The 21,973-nt window shown below is 47.8% G+C and overlaps 1 protein-coding gene across 1 annotated transcript in view; it reads left to right on the top strand.

The window, feature by feature from the left end:
• The first annotated feature begins 269 nt into the window (after positions 1–269).
• The window catches only part of MFNG (MFNG O-fucosylpeptide 3-beta-N-acetylglucosaminyltransferase), a 36,096-nt gene continuing 14,392 nt past the window's right edge, over positions 270–21,973 (top strand). Inside the window, exons 1-5 of the mRNA XM_015405966.1 lie at positions 270–614; positions 10,236–10,284; positions 12,625–12,727; positions 16,430–16,583; positions 17,996–18,081. Of these exons, the coding sequence (XP_015261452.1) occupies positions 270–614; positions 10,236–10,284; positions 12,625–12,727; positions 16,430–16,583; positions 17,996–18,081 (737 nt within the window). The remainder of the gene's footprint in view (positions 615–10,235; positions 10,285–12,624; positions 12,728–16,429; positions 16,584–17,995; positions 18,082–21,973) is intronic.

Genomic DNA, 21,973 nt, shown 5'->3' with positions numbered 1-21,973 from the left:
CATACCCTTAGGTGCGGGTGGGGTGGGACTGAGACAGGCCTCTTGGGAAATCTGTGTTTTTATCTGAGTCCTCAGGTCCCACTCGGGTCCCCACCTCTTGCATTCCGTGAGTACTTTTTCGCCAGGCCTCTGCCTGTCTGCTCACTCTGTTGTTCCCCTCTGGAGGAAGCGACAGGTACTAGAACAGGATCTGCACAGCAGACATTGAAATAAGAAGGGGTTTTAAAGGCGTGTTGGTCTCTTTGCGGTCAGCGTGGAAGCGGGGACGCATGTATCGGCAGTGGTGTCTCATCCGTGCCATTTGGGGAGTCGCCCTCCTTCTCATCAGCATGGTGCTCCTTTCCGTGAGGCGTTACGGCATTCCAGTGGCGGTCAACGACCAAAGATCTGGAGAAGGGACAGCTGGTGTCTCGGAACAGCCAGAAACAATATTGGTGGATGTCATGGACTACATCGGCAGAGATGAAAAACTCAAGGTTCACGTACCACATTCAACAGTTGGGAAAGGCCTGGTGCTTAGAGAACTCTTCATTGCTGTAAAGACAACAAGGAAGTTCCACCAGTCCAGAATGAGATTATTGCTACTTACCTGGATATCTCGGGTCAAGGAACAGGTTGGTACAAGGATGACAGGGAGGTTTGTAGGGACCATGGATGTAAGAGGCCAAGGAAGTTTGGAAGAATGTAATTCCTGTGTAGAAGGAAGTCTGAAAGACTTCTTTTTCTAAAGGCATATCTGTGTGGAGGAGGTTGGGTGCACCTCTTAAATGAATGGGAAATCACCAAACTGTATAGCATCCATAACCAGCCTATCCTATCAATGTGGTAGATGCTTGACTGGGAGCCCTGGCTTGGCACAGATGCCGTAGTCCACAGATGGAAAGGTGAACTGCGGCTTAAATCAGTTTTATGTGTTTGGTGGTGGCATGAGAAACTTTATACCAGTGAATTAGGAACTGGGAGGCTTTCTTGCAGGCGCACCTTGGGAAGATGCTGTGGGCGGGGTGGGGGGACCCTATCTTTTTTCCTTTAACATAAAACATCCCAGTTTGTCCTGTGCTTTAAGAATGAGTCCTTTTGGTAGCACACAGGTGGAGGTGTTTGAAATCTCTGACACGCTCTAAAATGAAGCCTTACAACTCATTCCTCTTCCATGAAGAGAAACTTGTAAGATTCCACTGGTGAAGGTCTAAAGAACCACCAAGGGGACCTCAAAGCACAGGGAGGGAGTTGTCGGTGTGCTTGCTTCTCATATATGTACCCTTTGAAAGGAATGGGGCGGGGGGGACTAACAGATGGGTAGAAGACCTAATCCGCTGCTGAAGTAATTTTACTTGGCCTCTGCCCTTCCCAGTTTTCTATCAAGGTGTGGCTAAAAAGTTTGCCTGCAGTTTCCTCTTTAAGGCAGAATGTTTCCAAATTCCACACTGTAAGGTTAAATTTTCTACCTAGTGCCCCAGCAGTATCTAATACGGGCTGTTCCAGAACTGTGAAGACTTACTGCTAGGAGGTACTATGGAAGAGCCTGACCACGCTGCTTGCACTTTTGCTGCCACTGTCTATGGAATAGGAATAAAGTCACTGACATTCCCTGTCCTTAAGCAGAGGCCTCCTGTGCAGGCTTCTGTCATGTTTAGATCAATGGTTCCCAACTTTTTCAGTATGGTGACCCACAAGTCCAAATTTACTTGGTATGGTGACCCATCCCAGCCTTGCCCAAGGTTTCTCGGCACCTTAGGAAAACCTTGGCATCCATCTCATTCAGCATTCCATTATCTACAGTGGCTAACCAGATGTTTTGGAGAAACCAACAAACATTGCACAAAGGGTGCAGCTGCCCCCACTATGTACATGAAGCAAGCGGCATTCCAACATGACACAGCCTTGTCATATGTTACCATAAGTCACATTCCAGTCTTTGCTCACCCTTTCCTTCTCTTTTACTCCTTCTAATCTTCCCACAGGTTCTAAGAAACTCACTCTAATAACTATCAGGACATGTTTTACTTTTCAACATGTACATGCAGAAGAAAAAAAATACCAACTAATGTATGACGTGGAAGGTAACTGCTTCCAGGGTCAGATCTTGGTCTCCAGAATACAAAACAGAGCCATGGAAAGGACAGAGGTGGCCATTGGGGAGGGCTGGCCCATGACCCAGTTTCAGAGGTTTTGCAGCCAACTTCTGGAGCCCATCCCACAGGATGGGAAACACTGGTTTAGACCATTGAATTATGAGTGAGGAAAAACCTCAATTAAGCCATGTAACAGGCCAGTCATTCTTTCAGGCTAACCCAGGGGTGTCAAGCACAAAGCCTAGTGGCGCGATGACATCACCTCCAGTGCGCCAGAAGACTCCCAGCGCAAGACTGGACACTCCCCCCCCCGCCAGCAGCCAGGTAAGACCTGGCAACCCTAACTGCTGGCTCTCCAGTCCGCCCATGTGGGTCTTCCTCTACATCCCCTCCCAGACCATGGGGCCTTGCAGTGAGGATACGCCAACCTGGAGCTACGCGCTACTGCCCTTTGTACAGCTTATATCTCCAGTACCTGGCATTACATTTTATGGCACACATGGCACAGCCCGACAAAGTCACATTTATGTCAGATCCGGCCCTTGTAACAAATGAGTTTGACACCTCTGGTCTAACCTGACTGACAGTGCTGTTAAGAATCACGTATGCTGCCCTGAGGTCCTGGGAGGGAGCTAGAGAGGGAGGGAGGGAGGGATTAAAATATAATTGGGGGGGGAACCTAGCACTTTCACTGCTAATTACAAATGGCGGTGATCCATGTTGTCCAACTTTTTATTTTACTCTGGAATCGTAACATGAAGAACCTTGGGTGTGTGTGTGTGATATATATTGTGGACAGTGAACATGGGAGAGGGGTTGGGATAGGGTTGACAAGTGTGTCTTCGCCGGGAGCAGGGGGCTCCCGGCTGGCGTCTGGTGCGCGCGTGCCGCACACACGTCACCCAGAAGTGACAGGAGGACACCAGGCACGCTGGGGGTGGGGCCACGGCCATACAAGGGAAAACCATAGAGTTTTCCCTTGTATGGCCGTGGCCCCGCCCCCAGCGTGCCCACGTTACTTCCTGGTGACGCGCACGCAGGGGTGGGGTTTTCCCCGGGGCCCGATTCCGCGGCATCGGAAATCGGGCCTCCAAAGCGGGGGCTTACCCGCCCCCACTTGGCAGCCCTAGGTTGGGACTATGCCCCCTGGCCTCACTTCCGACCTCTGTGTATTCATCTTAACCCAGAATTAACTTGCACACAAGGACCTGTGCTCACTGCATCCAGAACCCCATTTTGTCCACATGCCAGACACCGACTGCCCAGCAGAGCCTATGCTTTGCACGCTTGTCAGCTCTGTCCAGAAGACTGAATGGGTGTAAAGTGGGCAGATGGTCCAGTGGACCTGAGCCCAACTCCCTTCCACCATGTGCTCCCTGTGCTGATGACATACCACATAACAGTCTCTCAGTCCGCCTGAAAACAAGTAATTATCCACACAGATTTGTTGTGGTAGAAACAGATCAATGTTGGAGAGGGAGGGATGCAGTGGAGACCATGGCGATGTCTTTCTCTTTGATGCTAAGCTGTAGCCGTCTAGCCCTTACTGGTTGGCAGGGGTCTTGTTGTAGAAAAAGAGCTGCCGGAGCTCATTAGCATAACTCATTAGCATAACTTATTTGCATATGCCACGCCCCCTGACATCACCGGAAGTGACAGAAGGCCACACCCCCTGACATCACCGGAAGTGTGTTAGAAGGCCCGGCTACTTACCCTCCTGCTTCATCCTCATTCCCAAACGGAATGAGGATCGAAGCAGAGGGCGGGGTAAAGAAGGGGGCGGGGCTTCACCACGTGACCGCCCCGCCCCCTAGAGGTTCTCTTCCGGAGCTCCATACCTGAGAGCTCCCCCCCGACTAGAGCCCTGCTGGTTGGTCTGTTGATGGTGCCTAGAGAAAATGTGCCCTGTTTTAAGCACATAGAAGGCTTCGTTGCTTGCATTCATTCCTCTGTGCCTCTCAGGAACGTCGTTATAATGTCCATGGGTGGGAGGGGATGCTTTGGTTGCAGTGTATGATTGGTTGTGGATGTTTTAAGCCAAAATGGGAAGTGTGACCAGTCAGAAATGGGCAGTGTGAGTGAGAAGCTGCTTGGATGGACAGCCAGTATCTGCACTGGCTGAGCCAGAACCCTGACTGAAAATCAGTGCCAGCTGCAATGACCCCAGATGGTTTTTTATGAGCTCTTGGAAGGAGAAGAGGCAGGAACTCTGGCTTTCCAAGCCTCTTATCCTTTATGGGGCCTCTTCACAGGTTATGGTTTTCAGTACGCGCGTCTCAAAATGACGAACACACGAAGGATAAAGGGTGGTGTTGTAACAGTTAGATTGCCAGACCAGGACTGGAAAGACCTGGGTTCAGACCCCCACTCAGCAAAGGAGCTGATTGGGTGACCTCGCCAGCCATTCTTTCCCAGCCTAACCTATCTCACGGAGTGGAGAGGATCAGGGTTGCCAGCTCCAAGCTGGGAAATACCTGGAGATTTGGGGGGTGGAGCCTGAGGAGGGAAGGGTTTGGGGAGGGAAGTGGGGTATAGTGCCACAGAGCCCACCTTCCAAAGCAGCCATTTTCTCCAGGTGAACTGATCTCTGTCAGCTGGAGACCAGTTGTAATCCCAGGAGATCTCAGGCTACCACCTAGAGGTTGGCAACCCCAATGAGGGGAAAATGCGGGAAGGGAGACTCTTGAGTGCCCCTCTGAGTTCCTTGGAGAAAGGACAGGATAAACATGTGATAGACGCTGTCCATACAGTCTCTGTGTGGGCACTGAAAGGATTGTTTTCTGTTCCTTTCATTTAAAATGAAGTACTGTACCAGGATACATGCTGACTTTGTGGACTAACAAAAACAAAAGAGAGGTCTTGGCCCTGAGGAGGTTACAGTGTAAATTTAGACAATGGAAAGGGCTGGCGACCAGACAATACAGAAGAGAAGAGAGCACCAATGGTGACAAGAAGGGCAGAAAAAGTCAAGACAGGGACTCTACAAGACGTTTTCTTGTGCGCTGGCTAAGGCTTTGAAGGTTAGGTGCAGCCCCCACCATTTCCGGTACTTATTAAGTGCACGCTATAGCTAAATCAAGATAAGATACCTGTCTTCTGTATTTAGAAAAACAACCAAACAGCTTTGATTGTGGTGACTGAAGAGGGAGTCCCTCTTGGTTCCATCTGCACTGGCTGCATGTGCTTGTGGGACCGCATTACCCCCTCCCCCCCCCGCACTTCCCACGTGATGATGCACCCCGGCTGGTCTCTGCTAGGAGATGGTCAACATGTAGAAAGAAATAGTCACAAGTGAAGCAGCCCTGAGGGAAGCCTCTAATAATGGGCACGATCCAGGCAATGTCGAGCATTTAGGAGTCCCATTGATCTGCATGAAAGAATTTATCATATGCTTCAATAACTCTTACTGAAATCAATAAACGGTTGACAGAGGCTGGGTTGTGCTAATTATTTTTGATGGATATATAGCCTACCTGGCTGCCGGCAGCAGGCTCCAGGATTCATTCCGGGATCATCATGTCATCATGTCACTGACGGGGTGGGGGTGGGGTTACACTCTAGTTTTTGGGCAAAACTCTATGATTCGAGCCCAATTTTACCATGGACTTTTCTCCAAAAACTAGAGCGTCACCCCTGACACCAGCGATGTGATGATGTCACTTCTGGGTGATATCATTATGTTCAGGGACATTTGTGGGTGGGGTTTCCCCCTGCCCGCCGGCTGGCTGGCACTGGAAAGGGCCCTGCAAAAGTGGGGGAAACCCGCCTGGACTGGGGGCCTGGCAACCCTATGGATATACCTGTGGGCTGGATCCATGGGTTGAATCCTGCGGAAAAGCTCACAGAAGGGGCTGTCAGAGTGGACCTTTTTCTCCCTTCTCCTCCTTCCCGCTGCTTGTCTCAAAAATCCTCTCATGAATCAAATTCGCCCCAGCAGGTGTAGCTGCAGTGAGGAGGAGGAACTGGCCTTAGTGCAGCTTCCTGTATGGTGGTGGGTTTTGTTGGCAACAGGAAGCTGCACTAAGGGTTTTGAGGCATGCATTCAGCAGATTGGCATTTGTGGTTTTGCCACACTGAACTAAGCACAAGCTTAAATATAACAACTCTTGAATGATGTTTGCCCATCTCCCTTGAGATGCATTTTAGAAACCTGGAAGGAAAAAGTCTTTGGGACATACAATTTTTTAAAAGTCACGGTCAAGACACCCTTAATAAATGTGATCTGACTTGGGTGTGAAGCAAGGCTGGTTCCCTGGCCAAACCACCCAAGCAGCTGTGTGGGGTGGCATAATTAGGGGGTGCCAGCACTGTGTAGGGTCTTGGCTCACTCCTGGCCATTCCTCATCATCTGCAGTAGTCAGGGGTGACCAGAATTAACTCCTGGACCCTTGCCATCTGAACCAGCGGCAGTGCCGGAAGAGGCAATGTCTGTTGTATCGTTTTGTGAGTGACCTTGAACCAGCCCCGTTGAGAAACTAATGGCTCCCATCTCTCTTTATAGAGAATATTTGAAGAGTTTTAGAAGGCGGAGCCAAATTTCTGTGGGTCTTCATTTTTATACCAACATTCCAGCTGTTTCTACAAGGTAGAATCTTTATTCAGACTGGATGGTGAACAGTACAAAAACTAGAGCCAGCAGATGCCAAAGGGAAACACAAGATTAACTCTGAGCAGGCGGCTTAGAGCATCAGCTCCATGTATAAAAAAGTGACCCGATGAAGCATCGGGGGAAACGGAATATATACCTAGGAAATCTGTCATCGCATGGCAATTGTCTGGAAGCAGCAGCAGCACTGCATGACACAAAATAAAAGAACAAAAGAAGAAGCAAGTTTGTGGACTGTAATAGAATCAATTTTTTCACAGTGAACATTGGTGGGGTGCAACCTTTGGTTAGTCACTGTGGTCCATTTGTGGCTTTGACCTCCAGACAGTGACTGGAGATTTCCCGCTATTACAACTGATCTCTAGGCCACAGAGATTAGTTTACCTGGAGAAAATGACTGCTTTGGGAGGTGGACTTTGTGGCATTATATACCCCATTGAAGTCCCTCCCCTCCTTAAACCCCACCCTCCTCAGGCTCCACCCCCCAAATCTCCAGCTATTTCCCAGCCAGGAGCTGGCAACCCTACTTGAGGTCCCTGGAGGAAGCAAAACCTGGAGAGTTGTTTCTTTTTAACCTGAGTGAGCCAAAAGTCAGAAAGTTTTATGTTTCCAGCTATCAGGGCATTTCTCAACACAGAAGGTTAGGCAATGCTGTGGTCTCTCTCCAAACTCCACTCTCTCCAGGCACCACCCCAAATCTCCAGGAATTTCCAAGCCTGGAGCTGGCAACCCTAGGCTGAGGGAAATCAACCAAAGAGAGAGTTTGCAAGGACATTGGCACTAACAGAATGCCCTTTCAGAGGGAGACGGTTCTGATTAACATACGATTAAGAAACAGGCCTTTCCAGTCACTCATTTGATTCACCATATTCTTTCATATACCCTGCACTTGTGGGTTTTCTTTCTCTTTCATTCCCTTTGTTGGGTTTTTCTTGGTCTCCTGTTTCACCCCTCTATTCTTTCATTCTTCTGGAAATCGGGACACACAATCACCTCCAGGGTGGATTTGCTAGAGGGCCTCGCTTTGGCACAGGCCTAGGGGCGGCCCATACGCCTTGGCGACTGTCTGAACAACTTTGCCCTTCTTTCAGTACAGAAGTGCAGTGTTTAACCAGCCTGCAGGCAGCTGGTGGGGAGATTGTTTAAGGCTTGTGTCTCTGCCTTTCAGTCCCTTTGGCATCCTGAAAGCCCATTTTCCGCTTGAGAGGAGCTATTCTTTGCCGGACGTGATCCCCACTTTGCCCTTGGGATGGGAGAACATGCCACATAATGTTGTCAAGAGGGACTGGGGGGGAGAGAAGGAAGGCTGGGAAGCAGCGGGGGGAGCTTATAGGCCTTTTGCACACAAACAGATGTTCTTTTCTGAACTCCGGTTTCCTTTCACTTGCAGAGCTTCTGTTTCCTCTGCCGTTTGATATCTTACCAATGGCTAAGCAGAACTCTCAGGGGCAAGCTTTCTGTTCAGTAGTCATGGCTCTGAGTTATTTCAGGGCAGAGGATCAGACCAAATTCTTCAGCCCTCAGGCGGGTGCCAGGAATATCAACATGAGCTGGAAAAGAACAACATTAAATTAGCAAAATGGCTCCTCAAGCTATATTGATTTATCAAGGGTCTGCTCTGTAAGTCACCCGTATCTACACTCCTCTTTTAAATTAGTTTAAAACCTATTTAATTGTCAAGACTCCCAAAAAAGAAACCCCAAGGGGTTGTATATTGGTTACCAAGAAGGATTAGCACTGTGCTTGCCACAAACTCATCTTGGAAGGCCTTCTTCGCTGTCTGTGAGCAAAGTGCACTTTTAGTGCAACGCTCTCTAATTTTGTGGGCAGCATGATTATACTGTTCTAACTTAGGGTTGCCAGCTTTGGGTTGGGAAATACCTGGAGATTTTAGGAGTGGAACCTGGGAAGGGTAGGGTTTGGAGAGGGGCTCTTTAGCTTGGAGAAACGGCAGCTGAGGGGTGACATGATCGAGATTTACAAAATTATGCATGGGGTAGAGCAGGTAGAGAAAGAAGTCCTTTTCTCCCTTTCTCACAATACAAGAACTCATGGACACTCAATGAAATTGCTGAGCAGTTGGGTTAGAACAGATAAAAGGAAGTCCTTCTTCACCCAAAGAGTGATTGACACATGGAATTCACTGCCACAGGAGGTGGTGGTGGCTACAAGCACGGACAGCTTCAAGAGGGAATTAGATAAACATATGGAGCAGAGGTGTCTGTCAGTGGCTATTAGCCACGTGGTAGGAATTCTCAGTCTGGGGCAAGGGATGCTCTGTATTCTTGGGGGGGGGTGCTTGGGGGGGAAGCAACAGTGGGAGGGCTTCTAGTGGCCTGGCCCTACTGGTGGACCTCCTGATGGCACCTGGTATTTTTGGCCGCTGTGTGACAGAGTGTTGGACTGGATGGGCCACTGGCCTGATCCAACATTGACTTCTCTTATGTTCTTATGAGGAACCTCATCAGGGTATAATGTCAAAGAGTCCAGTCTCCAAAGCAGCCATTTTCTCCAGGGGAACTGATCTTGGTTGTCTGGAGATCAACCGTAGTAGTGAGAGATCTCCAGGTACCACCTGGAGGTTGCCAAATGTATCTTACTGCATTGTGTTTAGTTGTTTACTTGGTCAAGACGCTGAAATGCAGGCTGTGGAAGGTCAGTAGTTCAGCAGTTCGAGACCAGGTGCTGCATGACGGAGTGAGCTCCCGTCTCTAGTTCCAGCTCCTGCCAACCTAGCAGTTCGAAAGCAAGAAATTGCAAGTAGATAAATAGGTACCACTTCGGTGGGAAGGTAACAGCGTTCTGTGCGCCTTGGTGTTTAGTCATGCCAGCCACATGACCACAGAAACGTCTTTGGACAGCGCTGGTTCTTCGGCTTTGAAACGGAGATGAGCACCGCAACCCTAGAGTCGGATTCGACTGGCTTTCGAGCAGGGTACCTTTACCTTTTACAACTTGAGCCTTGGCAAGGAAGGCAGACTGTAAATGGCACAAGTAAATGAATAAATAAATGACACCGTTGCCTCCATTTCAGGGCAGATTAAGTTTGCAAAGTGGATCAATTACTAATGTAAAACAGAGGACCAGGGTTTAGGAATCATGGGCTAATGACTGAATCTGTACGAAAGAGTTCATGTCACTGCTAACAAACCGGACCAGATACTTACTACCAATAATTATTTATATTGCACTTACGTATAAATGTCCCAGAATTGTTATGACCCAATTTCACAGCATCTTTTAAAGAGACTTTTGAAAACAGGCAGTATAGCCGCTGAACATGCAATCTGAGGGGGAAGGCCAGGGGGCTTAGTTTCTCTTGTATCATTTCCCTCATCCCCAAGCCGCACTTACCCCTGCTGGGGAAAAGACAGAGGAGGTAAGCATTAGAATTCCATTTTGTATGGATGAAAACATTTTTGGAGAGTCAAGCCACTTCCCAGACATTGCCTCAGTAACAAACTCAGATAATGTGTACTCATAGCTGAGAGTATTGTGTGGACAGCAGGATAAAATGTAGATCTTCGAGTGACCCCCTCTCTTCTTTTTCGCAGACATATGTCTTCACGGATGAAGAAGATGATGAACTGCAAGGAAAATTGGGTAACTGAGCCTCTAGCATTGCACCGCATCTGCTACCTGACTTCTGTAGGCTGTGTGCCAGGAATCCTCAGATAACAGCCTTGACAAAGCTTGACAAAGAAGCCTCTTTAATGTGTCAAACAGAGTGGGTTTGAGGCCAAGCCTGTGTTTCTGCAGAAGAGATATTGGGCAGTGAACTCATAATTTCTTTCCATTGGGGGGGGGGAGCAAGTAACCAGCTCTTAAGGTTGTGACGTGATGGCCACAAAACCTCTGCAGATGAGATGGGGAAGGGGACACTAACGTCATTTATACCCCACCTTTCTCTCCACTGGACACCCAAAGTAGCTTACATCGTTCTTTTCTCCTCCACTTTATCCTTACAACAACCCTATGAGATAGGTTAAGCTGAGAGTGTGTGACTAGCCCAAGGTCTCCCACATCCGTGGCAGAGTGAGGTTTCGAACCTGGGTGCCCCAGATCCTACTCTGACATTCTAACCACTCCACCGTTATACTGGCTGCCTGGCTCCTCCTGTTTCTTAATAATTAGCAAGGGCAGAATCAATTGTCCCTGTAAATCTACCAATCTTTTCTTAATTTTAAGGTTAGTGGTTTAAGAGAGATTATTGAATTTAGCCTTCTGAGGACTTCCCAACCCCTCCTCCCTTCTGGTTACTCATTTGTTGTGGGAGTTTTCCCTTCCCGGTGGTGCTTCTGTTGAGGCCATATCTCATTTTTTACAGTGCTCTGAACCTCAATCTCTTCTTGATGAGAAAATGAGATTTTTTTCATAGCTGGTGCTAATGTGATTACTGTACACAAGGTGACACTGTGAGTGTCATCAGCGGCCCTCGAGTAGCGCCGGGAGGTGAAGGATGACCAGCAACACGACTTCCCACCCACACATACCATTATATGAATTATTCTCTTTAAAAGTTCTTTACTGGGTGAGCACTTCCTCCGTCTCTTTTTGTTGCCAATAATTTTATTGAATTTTCAACATTCTTTGTTTTAAAAAAAATCAATGCAGGTTTGTACATTGTAAATATTGGAATATAAGTCTGAACTCTTGGTTCTCCCTAATTTGTGAATACCACAGGAAAAAAAAGGGCCACAGCTGATTCATCCCCCTTTATAGTTCTAGCTCATCTGGCATCTTTATGTTTATAGCCCGCTTTTCTCACCAATGGGGACCCAAAGTTTCTCTCATCCTCCATTTTATCCTCACTACAACAACCTTGTGACTAGGCAAGTTAGGCTGAAAGACCGTGATTAGCTCAAGGTTGTGCAGCAAACTCTATAGCAGAGCAGGGATTCGAACTGAGGCCACCCAGATCCCAATCTGACACTTTGCTATAGAGTGTTGTCTCTCTGTGAACGGCTGAAAAAAGCTGCTATCTCAGCTTCCAGACACCCCAATCAACATGGTGACTCTTTAGCAGGGCTATTTTTGGGCAGGAATGTACAGGAACGGAGTTCTGGCTGGCTCCCAAGTTGGCCACACCCAACAGGAACTCATTAGCATAATAGGCCACACCCAACAGCAGAAACTCATTAGGATTGGCTACATTAGGGGTGTGTGGCCTAACATGCAAAGGGTTCCTGCTACAAAAAGAGCCCTGGTTTTGACAACAAACCAGGTAAACAGAATAAGAAGCAAAAGGTGGGTGTGGCTGGATGACCACACTTCTGGTAGCGTGGGGGTGTGACCTAATATGCTAATGAGCTGCTCTGTCAGGGGTGTGGCCTAATATGCTAATGTGTTTCTGCTGTTGGGTGTGGCCTATTGTGCTAATGAGTTCCTGCTGGGCTTTTTCTACAAAAAAAGCCCTGCTCTTTAGAATTAGCAGACTTGCCCTATCAAAGTGGCTGATATTTTCTTCTACTTTCTCCAGTGACTGTAATCTCCTTCATTGTGCCATATATCATAGCTCCGCAGTTTTTTAAAGCTTCAAATAGTAGTGTGGGTCCAGACTTTTCCAGTCCCCCTAAATGTGCAACCCAGACAGAGCTGGACGATGTTCTATCTAGTTCAATAGTTCTCCAAGATTTTAGGCAAAGAAAAGCCTTCCCCAAGATCTACTACCAGAGATCCTTTAACTGACGATGCCAGGGATTGAACCCTGGAACTTTCTGCATGCCAAGTGTATATTCTACCTCTGAGCCATGGTTCCTTCTTGTGGAGGACCTGGGGTTGTACTGCATTATGTTTTGCTATGGATCGGCACTGGTCAATCATTGAGAAGACCCTTAAACTTCTCTCTTCCTTGTTTAATTGAGACAGTAAACTGACTTTGTGTTAAAGATGCTTTTGATCAATGTGGGTTGCTTATATGGGGCTGTCTTCTTTCTCCATTAGGTGACCATGTGGTGTTCACCAACTGCTCTTCAGAACACAGCCATCCGGCACTCTCTTGCAAAATGGCTGCCGAGTTTGATGCTTTTTTGGCTAGTGGCCTGAGGTGAGCAGAATTATTGGAGATGAAAGATGTGACAAGGGGGTGGTTTTTTCACCAAAGCTTAAATGGAATTTGAGAATATTTGTTGTTACATGAATGTGATCTGAGGCATTCTGCTCCACAATCAGCTTCCCATGGACGCATTACCCTCGAGCAGGGGTCATTTCGTAGAATAAGAGGTGCAGGAGCTCATTAGCATAACTTATTTGCATATGCCACACCTCCTGACATCACCAGAAGTGTGTCAGAAGGCAACACCCACTGCTCAGGCTCCACCGGACTGATTCCTAGCTATTGGGGGGGGGACACACACGTGCAGATCTGTCCTCACAGAGGAGGGAGAGCTTGTACCTGAATAAAACTTGGTCTTAAAGGTGCCACTGGACTGTTTGGGACCGGGGGGGGGGGCTCTGCAACTTACCTGGCTGCTTCTTGCTCTGACTGAGGGCTGCTGGGAGCAAGGGGTGGGGCTTGTTGCATGTGCCCACCCCCTGGGCTCTCTACTAACGGAGCTCCGCTCCTGTGCGCTCCTGCAGGAAATGACCCCTGCCCCTGAGTTAGGTATTTTAAAGAGACAAACTTTTATTTGAACGTGAGAGGAGGGAGCTACTAAGTAGGGTCATAATGCCCCTGTATGAATTGATGGTGCCACCTCATTTGGTGTAGTGGTTAAGTGTGCAGACTCTAATCTGGGAGAACTGGGTTTGATTCCCCACTCCTCCACTTGCAGCTGCTGGATGACCTTGGGCAAACTGTAGTTCTGTCAGAGCTGTCCTTGAAAGAGCAGTTCTTGAAAGAGTTCTCTCAGCCCCGCCTACCTCACAGGGTATCTGTTGTGGGGAGGGGAAGGGAAAGGAATTTGAAAGCCGCTCTGAGACTCCGAGTGAAGGGTGGGGCATAAATCTAATCTCCTCCTCCTCCTCATTTGGAATACTGTGTACAGTTCTGGTTACCACACCTCAAAAAAGATATTATAGCATTGGAAAAAGTGCAGAAAAGGGCAACTAAGGCCCTGTTCACACGGAGGATTTGCCCTGGGAGAGCTACGAGTGCATGGCGGATTATCCGGGCGCGATCACACTGCAACATATGGGAAGTGGAGCGCACCCATGGCAAACCCGTGGCATACCGCCGAAAATGCGGGATTAAAAACTACCTGCTCGGAGGTACTAGCAACCAGTTTGCCACAGGCTGCCTCTGGAGTCCCTTAGTGTGATCGCGCCTGCCGCGGCTTTTCCCTCCGGCTCCTCATTGATGCGCAGGTGCAGAGGGAAGGAACTGTAGCATGCCGCCAACGCATGGGATTGTGTTATGGTGGCTCTAATTGCAGCGGTGCAAAAAGCCCCGCCTCCCCCCCGCATTATCTGGCCCGTGTAACCGGGGCCTAAAATGATTAAGAGGATGGAATATTTTCCTTATGAAGAAGGGTTAAAGATGTTAGGGCTCTTTAGCTTTGAGAAACAATGACTGAAGGGTGACATGATAGAGGTTTACAAAATTATGTATGGGATAGAGAAAGTAAAGAAATTAGTACTTTTCTCCCTTTTTCACAATACAAAAACTCTTGGGTAATCAATGACATTAAAGAGCAGTAGGTTTAGAACAGATAAAAGGAAGTACTTCTTCACCCAAAGCATAATTAACACATGGAATTCACTGCCATCGGAAGTGGTGGTGGCTACAATCACAGACAGCCTCAAGAGGGGATTAGGTAAACATCAAGCAGAGGTCCATCGGTGGCTATTAGCCATGAGGTATAGATGGAAAACTATGTCTGGGACATGATGCACTCTATTCTTGGTGCTTGGGGGGCAACAGTGGGAGGGCTTCTGGGGTCTGTCCCCGCTGGTGGACCTCCTGATGGCACCTGTTTTTTGGCTACTAGGTGACACAGAGTGTTGGACTGGATGGGCCATTGGCCTAATCCAATATGGCTTCTCTTATGTTTTTATGTTCTCTTAGAGTCACACACTCTGTTCATTCAAGAAATGCAAACATTCACACCGGCAGGTGTTTTCGGGGTGGTAGTCATAGGAACAGTCGTACCCAGGGGTCTTGTTGTAGAAAAAGAGCTGCCGGAGCTCATTAGCATAACTCATTAGCATAACTTATTTGCATATGCCACGCCCCCTGACATCACCGGAAGTGACAGAAGGCCACACCCCCTGACATCACCGGAAGTGTGTCAGAAGGCCCGGCTACTTACCCTCCTGCTTCATCCTCATTCCCAAACGGAATGAGGATCGAAGCAGAGGGCGGGGTAAAGAAGGGGGCGGGGCTTCACCACGTGACCGCCCCGCCCCCTAGAGGTTCTCTTCCGGAGCTCCGTACCTGAGAGCTCCCCCCCGACTAGAGCCCTGGTCGTACCAGATCAGACCAAAGGTCCATTTATCCTGGCATCCTGTTTCCCATAATGACTGATGATATCTACCCCAGAAGGCCCACAGCAGGGGCACAGGGGTCAAAACTTCCAACCTGCTTCTGCCCCCTGAACAGCTGGCATTCAGACGTGTACTGCTTCTGAGCAGAGAAGTTCCTTTTGTTTACTGTGGCTAAATTTTTTAAACAATAATACATTTGCTTTATTTATAGTCTGCCTTTCTCACTTGGACTCATAGAGAGTCAATACAATTGACAGGATGGGGCATTCAATAAGCAATACAATAGGGTTGGGGTTGTAGAACCAATCAGAAATCTAAAAACAGAACTGAAGCAAAACTTAAGTATTAGCATGACACATTAAATGATGCATACATTACATAATAGGACCCTAGTTTCAGCAAACTTAAACACAGTAGCATAGACCACAGTCCCTAATGATTTCTCTAAGCAACTTTACAAATCATTTAGGCTAATAGCCATTGATGGAGAAGACAGTTCGAAAGGGGTATAGATTCCATCCTTCATGGAGGATAGAATCAATGACAGAATTTGTCTAAGGTCCTTTCCGCACTGGTTTTATCAGAGTTCAACTCGTGACACAATACCTTGCATTTATCCCTGGTTATAACAGCATCCGTTTATCCTGGAACAAGTGTGGGGCAAAACCGGGGTGACCTCAATGTAATGTGGAAACAAAAAATACCACAAGATAATTACAGGGGGGAATTCGAGTGTAGTGTAGAATGTAAAAATACCCCGAGATAATTACAAGGGTGAACTCGAGTGTAGTGTAGAATGTAAGTTCGGGGACAGGGTTGAACCAGGATTTAAGGTCTAGTGCAGAAAGGACCTCTGTCTCCTTGCAAGCCATCTAAGCTAACAGCTGCCACTGCAACCCCTGGCAGCAAATGATGCAACTTAATTACTAGGGTTGCCTACCTCCATGTGGTGGCTGGAGATCTCCTGGAATTACAGCTGTTCTCCAGGCAACAGAGATCAGTTCTCCTGAAGCAAATGGCTGCTTTGGAGGGTGGGCTCTGTGGCTTTATTGCAGGGACTCTGTGGCTCTGTGGCTCTGTCCCTCCCCCTCCCTCCCCAGGCTCCACCCCCTAAATGTCCAGGTATTTCCCAGCGGAGAGCTGGCAGCCCTATTAATTACCCATTGTGTGCAGAGCCTTGCCTAAGTTGCACTCCCCTGCCTTATTCATAGACTGGTGGCCAAAGACGGCTTAACAACAGCCAATAGCATATCAGGAAGCTGAGCTACAACGATACCCTACTCACGCATCAACCTCTTGTGTACCTTTTCATCTTCTCCTTCAGTTGGTTTTGCCACCTGGACGATGACAACTATCTGAATCCACAAGCTCTGCTGAAACTCTTGTCCTCTTACTCTCCAGACCAAGACGTGTACATTGGGAAGCCCAGCTTGAACAGGCCCATTCGTGCCTCGGAAACCTTGCCTGACAACCAGACAGTAAGTCCTCACCTCTGTACCTGGGACCAAGCTGCAGGCCGGCTGGCTGAAAATGCTGCATGCAGTTGTTTAGGATATCTAATTTATCGCCAATTTGATATTATTAAGCTTGGACTACAGAGGGACTTTGGGTGATTAGCACATTACAAACATTAATTGTTCCTCCTTAGAGGTTTATGTACACTATCTTGCTTTGCCAGTTCATCAATAGCTGGGAAAATATCATTTATCATTTGACTGGATCTTGTTTCCACTTGTGCTTTTCAATGTAATGTAATATACCTAATACTCAGAAACTGGGCCTTTTGCCCTCCCTCACTAATAGTGCCATCCCCACTGTTTGTAGCCCTGCCTATCAATCTCCCACTTCATGCATCTGTTGAAATGGGTTCTGGCTCATGAAAGGTTATGCCATTTTTTTTAAAAAATGATGTTTTAAAGAGGTCACAAGACTATTGTTATTTTGGTTTATCACAATTCTGATTTCCCTGAAGAAAAGAGGGGGGAAATGCCAGGCTAAACTTGGGGGGCAAAAGTCAGATTCCTAATGAAATGGGCCCCAAAGTGTTGGACCTTCTCCTCACACCTCATTACACTGCAATACAGATGTATGCTGAAAAGCAGAATGATGGATGCTGAGAAATATTGATATTTTATATTGTCCCTTGATGATACGAACAGACATGTAAAAAAAACCCTTTTAATTCATTACAGCCAACAGATCTTTGATATTTCATTTTTCTTCTGATGAAAAATATAATGATTGGTTCCTTAATAGTTCCGCTGTAGAAGGGAGGAGTTCTGCGGCAACTGGGCTGAGGCAGTGTGTGCCTCAGAATGCCTAACAGGACAGTTGCATAGAAGAGAAACTTCCACCAAGTGTAGCAGTTTTCCATTACTGTGCTGCAGTTCAAGGAGAAGCTGTACCCACCGGAATTCTCCTTTCTATGCCATTTTTATAAGAGCCCTATTCTGGCAATAATAGTTGGGCATAAGCATGCGATTGCTAGAGACTGAAAATAAGATTTATTTCTGAAGCAGGAAGTATTTGGAAGTAAATAATTAATACAGTTTATCCCCCCCCCCTTTTCTGGCTGTCAGTTCAATAATTAGAGCACTCTGCATAGTGACATGGGCTGTCTTCTGTGCCGTTCATGGCCAATGCTCCCTCTAAGCTGTGGAGTCTTGTGGACAAAAATTCTACTTTGTGAGCTACTGGCATTAAAGTTGTGAGCAAGCGATTTGGATGTTGCATAAATTAACTTGCTCTGGAGCCATCCTTCCTGAGCTAAGACAAAAATCTGTGAGCTGGAGGCTAAAAAACTGTGAGCTAGCTCACACTAACTCATCTTAGAGGGAACACTGTTCATGGCCCATGTACTTACCCTGTGCCTTTCCTCCCTTCCCTTCAGAAGTCAGTGTATTTTTGGTTTGCCACTGGGGGTGCTGGATTCTGCATCAGCCGGAAGTTGGCCACCAAGATGGCCCCTTGGGCAAGGTGAGTACTGGTGTTAGTGGATATCGGACCTTCTCAGGTGTCTGCAAGACCATTCATGAACGTGTCTGAGGGATGATTTCACATGTTCATAAAGTGCTGTAATTGCTGCCCAGAACCACTGTCATGTTGTTGGGGCTTCATGCAGTTGCACTAATGTGTTAAGTCTGAATCTGTTTCCCATTTGTCAAGTACCACAGCCATAGCCCGGGCACTGGTTCAGACATTGGGTTGGATCCAGCAGTAGATGTCTGCTAATGTGAGGGGACAACATTTATTGATTCTGTTCTTCCACTGCAGACCTCCCCCCACATTTGCCACTCATGCTGTTCCAGAGACTCTCCTCTCCCCTGACAGCATTTTGGCTGCAGGGGATGTGGAAGGTGAGAAAACTCTGATGGAAATTTTTATTGCAGTGGAATCCAACTACTGGATCCAACTTGTTGGTTGTTGGCTTTGACCATGTGGAAGCAGTCATCAGTGGCAGCCATAAATCAGCTCTAAGGCTCGTGGGCATACACTGGCGAGATCATGCATTAAAGCACATGTGTGCACTCACTGTATCTTAGGGGAATCCTCTGCCTCTTGTGCACACTGTAGAGGTTTAAAGGTAAGCATGGGGTATACCCATCTATGGATGTGTATCTGTGTGAGAGTGCAAAGGGGTGAAGTTGACACAAGTCGCTTTCTCAAAGGGCATAGGAACCTTTTCCCACTCTTTAAGATATGCCAAAGAGGCCTTGCTCTGCAGTCCTTCCCTGCCATCAAGATGCAAACAACTCATGGCAACCACAGGCCCATGGGGTTTTCAAGGCAAGAGACACTGATTTGCTTTTGCCTTCCTCTGCATAGCAACCATGGACTTCCATGGTGGCCCCCCATCCAAGTACTAACCAACACCCTGCTTAGCTTCCAAGCTCTGACAAGCTCAGGCTAGTAAGGGCTATTTAGGCTGCTGAATTTCAACCCTACATGAAGTACAGTCTAGCACTGCTGGCCGTATGGAAGTTTATGCTAGCATCATAAGTTCAGAACTAGCTCCTTAGAGAGATCTGCCAGGCCAGCTCGCTGCTAATCTTTAGTCATAAAGCTAATTTTCTTTTAATTCTTCTGTGCCCTTGAAGTGATTCTAACTTTTGTAGTGCTATATTCTGTTTTTCACTGATACTGTAGTTTTATTGTTTGAGTTACTTAATTTTATTGAGCTGTAAATTACCTAGAGTGGTTTTGTTTTTGTTTTTTTAAAGAAAGGCAGTTAATTTCGGAGACCCAACATGCTAGTCAGACACAAAATGGCTTTGGGACAGCCTGTCACATTCACTAGCAAGACAAAAGCCCAAATCGTGCAGTCAACTTAGACTAGAACAAAAAAAAGCAAAGGTTCTACAATACCTTTTATTAGGACCAATCAGAAGGACACAAATGAGTGTGTAGGTTTTCGAGATCAGGGTCCCCAGGCCAGAGGTCATTTCGGGGGGGATCGCTAGGGATCGCAGTTCCCCCGGGTGAGGTACAGGGGGGCGGGGCACATGACGAAGCCCCGCCCCCTGCTTCCGGCCGCCCCGCTTCCGGCCCTCATTCAGCCAGGAGGAGGCAGGAGAAGAGGGAGGGTAAGTTGCTTCCTCCCTGCCTCTCCCCACCCCTGCCTGCCTGGGGCCAGGGAGGGCCTTTTTGGGGCTTCCTTGCACTCCCGCCGGCCTTGCAGGTCCATTGCCGGGCCCCTCATGGGGCTCGACAGTGGAGCTGCAAGGCGGCCAGCGGCAGCCGGGACCATTGGGGGCGGGGGGTGTGGCCTTATGACACACTTCCGGTGATGTCAGGGGGTGTGGCATATGCTAATGAGTTATGTTAATGAGTTCCCCTAGCTCTTTTTCTATGAATCGACCCCTGCTCCAGGCAATACTGAACAGATGCTAACAGTGAGGTATCTGGGTTTGGTTTGCATTTATAAATCCGTCCATATTTATTTTTATATTTATTTACAAAATGTATACCCTGCCTTTCTACCCTCATTGGGACCACCAAGGTGACTAACAAAATAAAAACATACATAGTCAGAGAAACATCTTAAAAACCACTAGAACAAACAGAATCACATAATCGGACAAGTAAATACCATGTTAAAATACATAAGACAATACTGGCCTTAATAGACTGACCGATGGTCTGATTCAGTATAAGGCAGCTTCATGTGTTCAAACAACAATTAAAACCAAGACAGGAAGGAGCAATTACTGAGGGAATGCCAGATGAAACAAAATGGATCCAACTCGTTCCACACCCACTTGTGGAAGACAGCAACAGAATGGGGCAGGCAAGTCTCCCTGGGGAGAGAGTTCCTGGGTTTTGGTGGCATGACTGAGAAGGCCTTCTCCTGGGTTGCTACCCACCTAAATCTCAGAAGATGGGGGGCCAGGGACCCCTGAAGCAGAGCCTCAGGTGATGACTATAGGGGCCAGGTAATGCAAAGGGATGGTCTGTTTTCTTTAAGTTGCCACCCATTTTATGGTGCTACGCAGGGGTCATTTTGTAGAAAAAGATGTGCAGGATGTTAGATCGCGCTAACAAAGGACTCGTAGAGTGATTCAGCAAGTGATTCAGCTTTATTTAGAAGTAACGAACAAGCACTAACTCAGTAAGAAACCAGAACAAGAAACAGTGGGAGCTTATGCTCCTTTTAAACATAACCGGGCTAATGTAGCCACGCCTATTTACATTTAACAACCAATGAGATTGCTTGGTTAAGGACCAATGGGAGTCTTTCCCTCCTAGGGAATGGTATCGTTCTGATTGGTCGCTGTTACGAAGCGACCAATAGGAAGTTCGCTCAGAGGAGCCCTGGTCTGGCTCGAAGCTTAACATGGGAGTCCTATGAGGTGATTCATGTAATCATTTCAATACATTACAATTCCTCCCCCCTAAGTTAAGCCATCATCCCAATTGTTTTATTATTTACATACATTCAAGTCATGCTGTTGTACATCAACTGTTCCAAAATACTTTATTACACTCGTAGTCTTTTAGATAAGACGGCATCTGCCGCGTACGCTGAGACCTGCGAAGCGGTGCAGGCTCTATGGGCACACAAGGTTGTGAGTCACTGTGGGGTGCACTACAGCCTGGTTCAGGCACCAACTCTACTGGGATTTCAGCCCCGCACACAGGGTTCTGCCCTGACTCGGGGACAGTACCGGGCCTTTCGGTACTCACCGCCTGCTCTGGGGGTGTCCACTCGACATCAGGGGATTCAGCCGTCGGAGAGTCAGCGCTGTCCCTAGCCCAACGTCTCCTTAACTGATCTATGTGGCGCCGCCATATTCGACCGTCAGCTAACTGCACCACATACATTCGAGTACCCACAGAGTCGGATATAACCCCAGGAAGCCATAAGTGCCCGTTTGCATAATTTCGTGCGAAAACCTTGTCCCCTTTTTCAAACATGCGCACCTTCGGTTGCGCCGTGGTACGCTCGGATTGCTCTTCAGTGAGGTCTGGGTGCATTCGGTTCAAACGGGTCGTGAGTCTCCGCCCCATTAACAATTCGGCCGGACTACGGCCTGTAGCACTACAGGGGGTGGTGTGCTGCAGCAAAAGAAAGGAGCCCAGCCTCTGGCTCCAGTCCCCTTCGTCCATTTTACCCAGGGCCTCTTTGGCCGTCCTGACCATCCGTTCGGCTTGGCCATTAGATGCCGGATGGAAAGGGGCCGAAGTCATTTGGCGTATGCCATTACTCGTGAGGAAGAGCCTAAATTCCTCAGACACAAATTGAGGCCCGTTGTCACTGACGATGACGTCAGGCAACCCGTGGGTGGCAAAAAGTCGGCGGAGCGCATGGATCACAGCAAGTGATGTGGTCGATTTCATATGCACGACCTCCAGCCATTTGGACATAGCG

Source organism: Gekko japonicus, unplaced genomic scaffold, assembly GCF_001447785.1.
Source record: "Gekko japonicus isolate JY-2015 unplaced genomic scaffold, Gekko_japonicus_V1.1 scaffold385, whole genome shotgun sequence".
NCBI classification, from domain to species: domain Eukaryota; kingdom Metazoa; phylum Chordata; class Lepidosauria; order Squamata; family Gekkonidae; genus Gekko; species Gekko japonicus.
The sequence above is the reverse complement of the archived record's forward strand: the minus strand, read 5'-3'. Positions and strand labels throughout refer to the sequence as shown.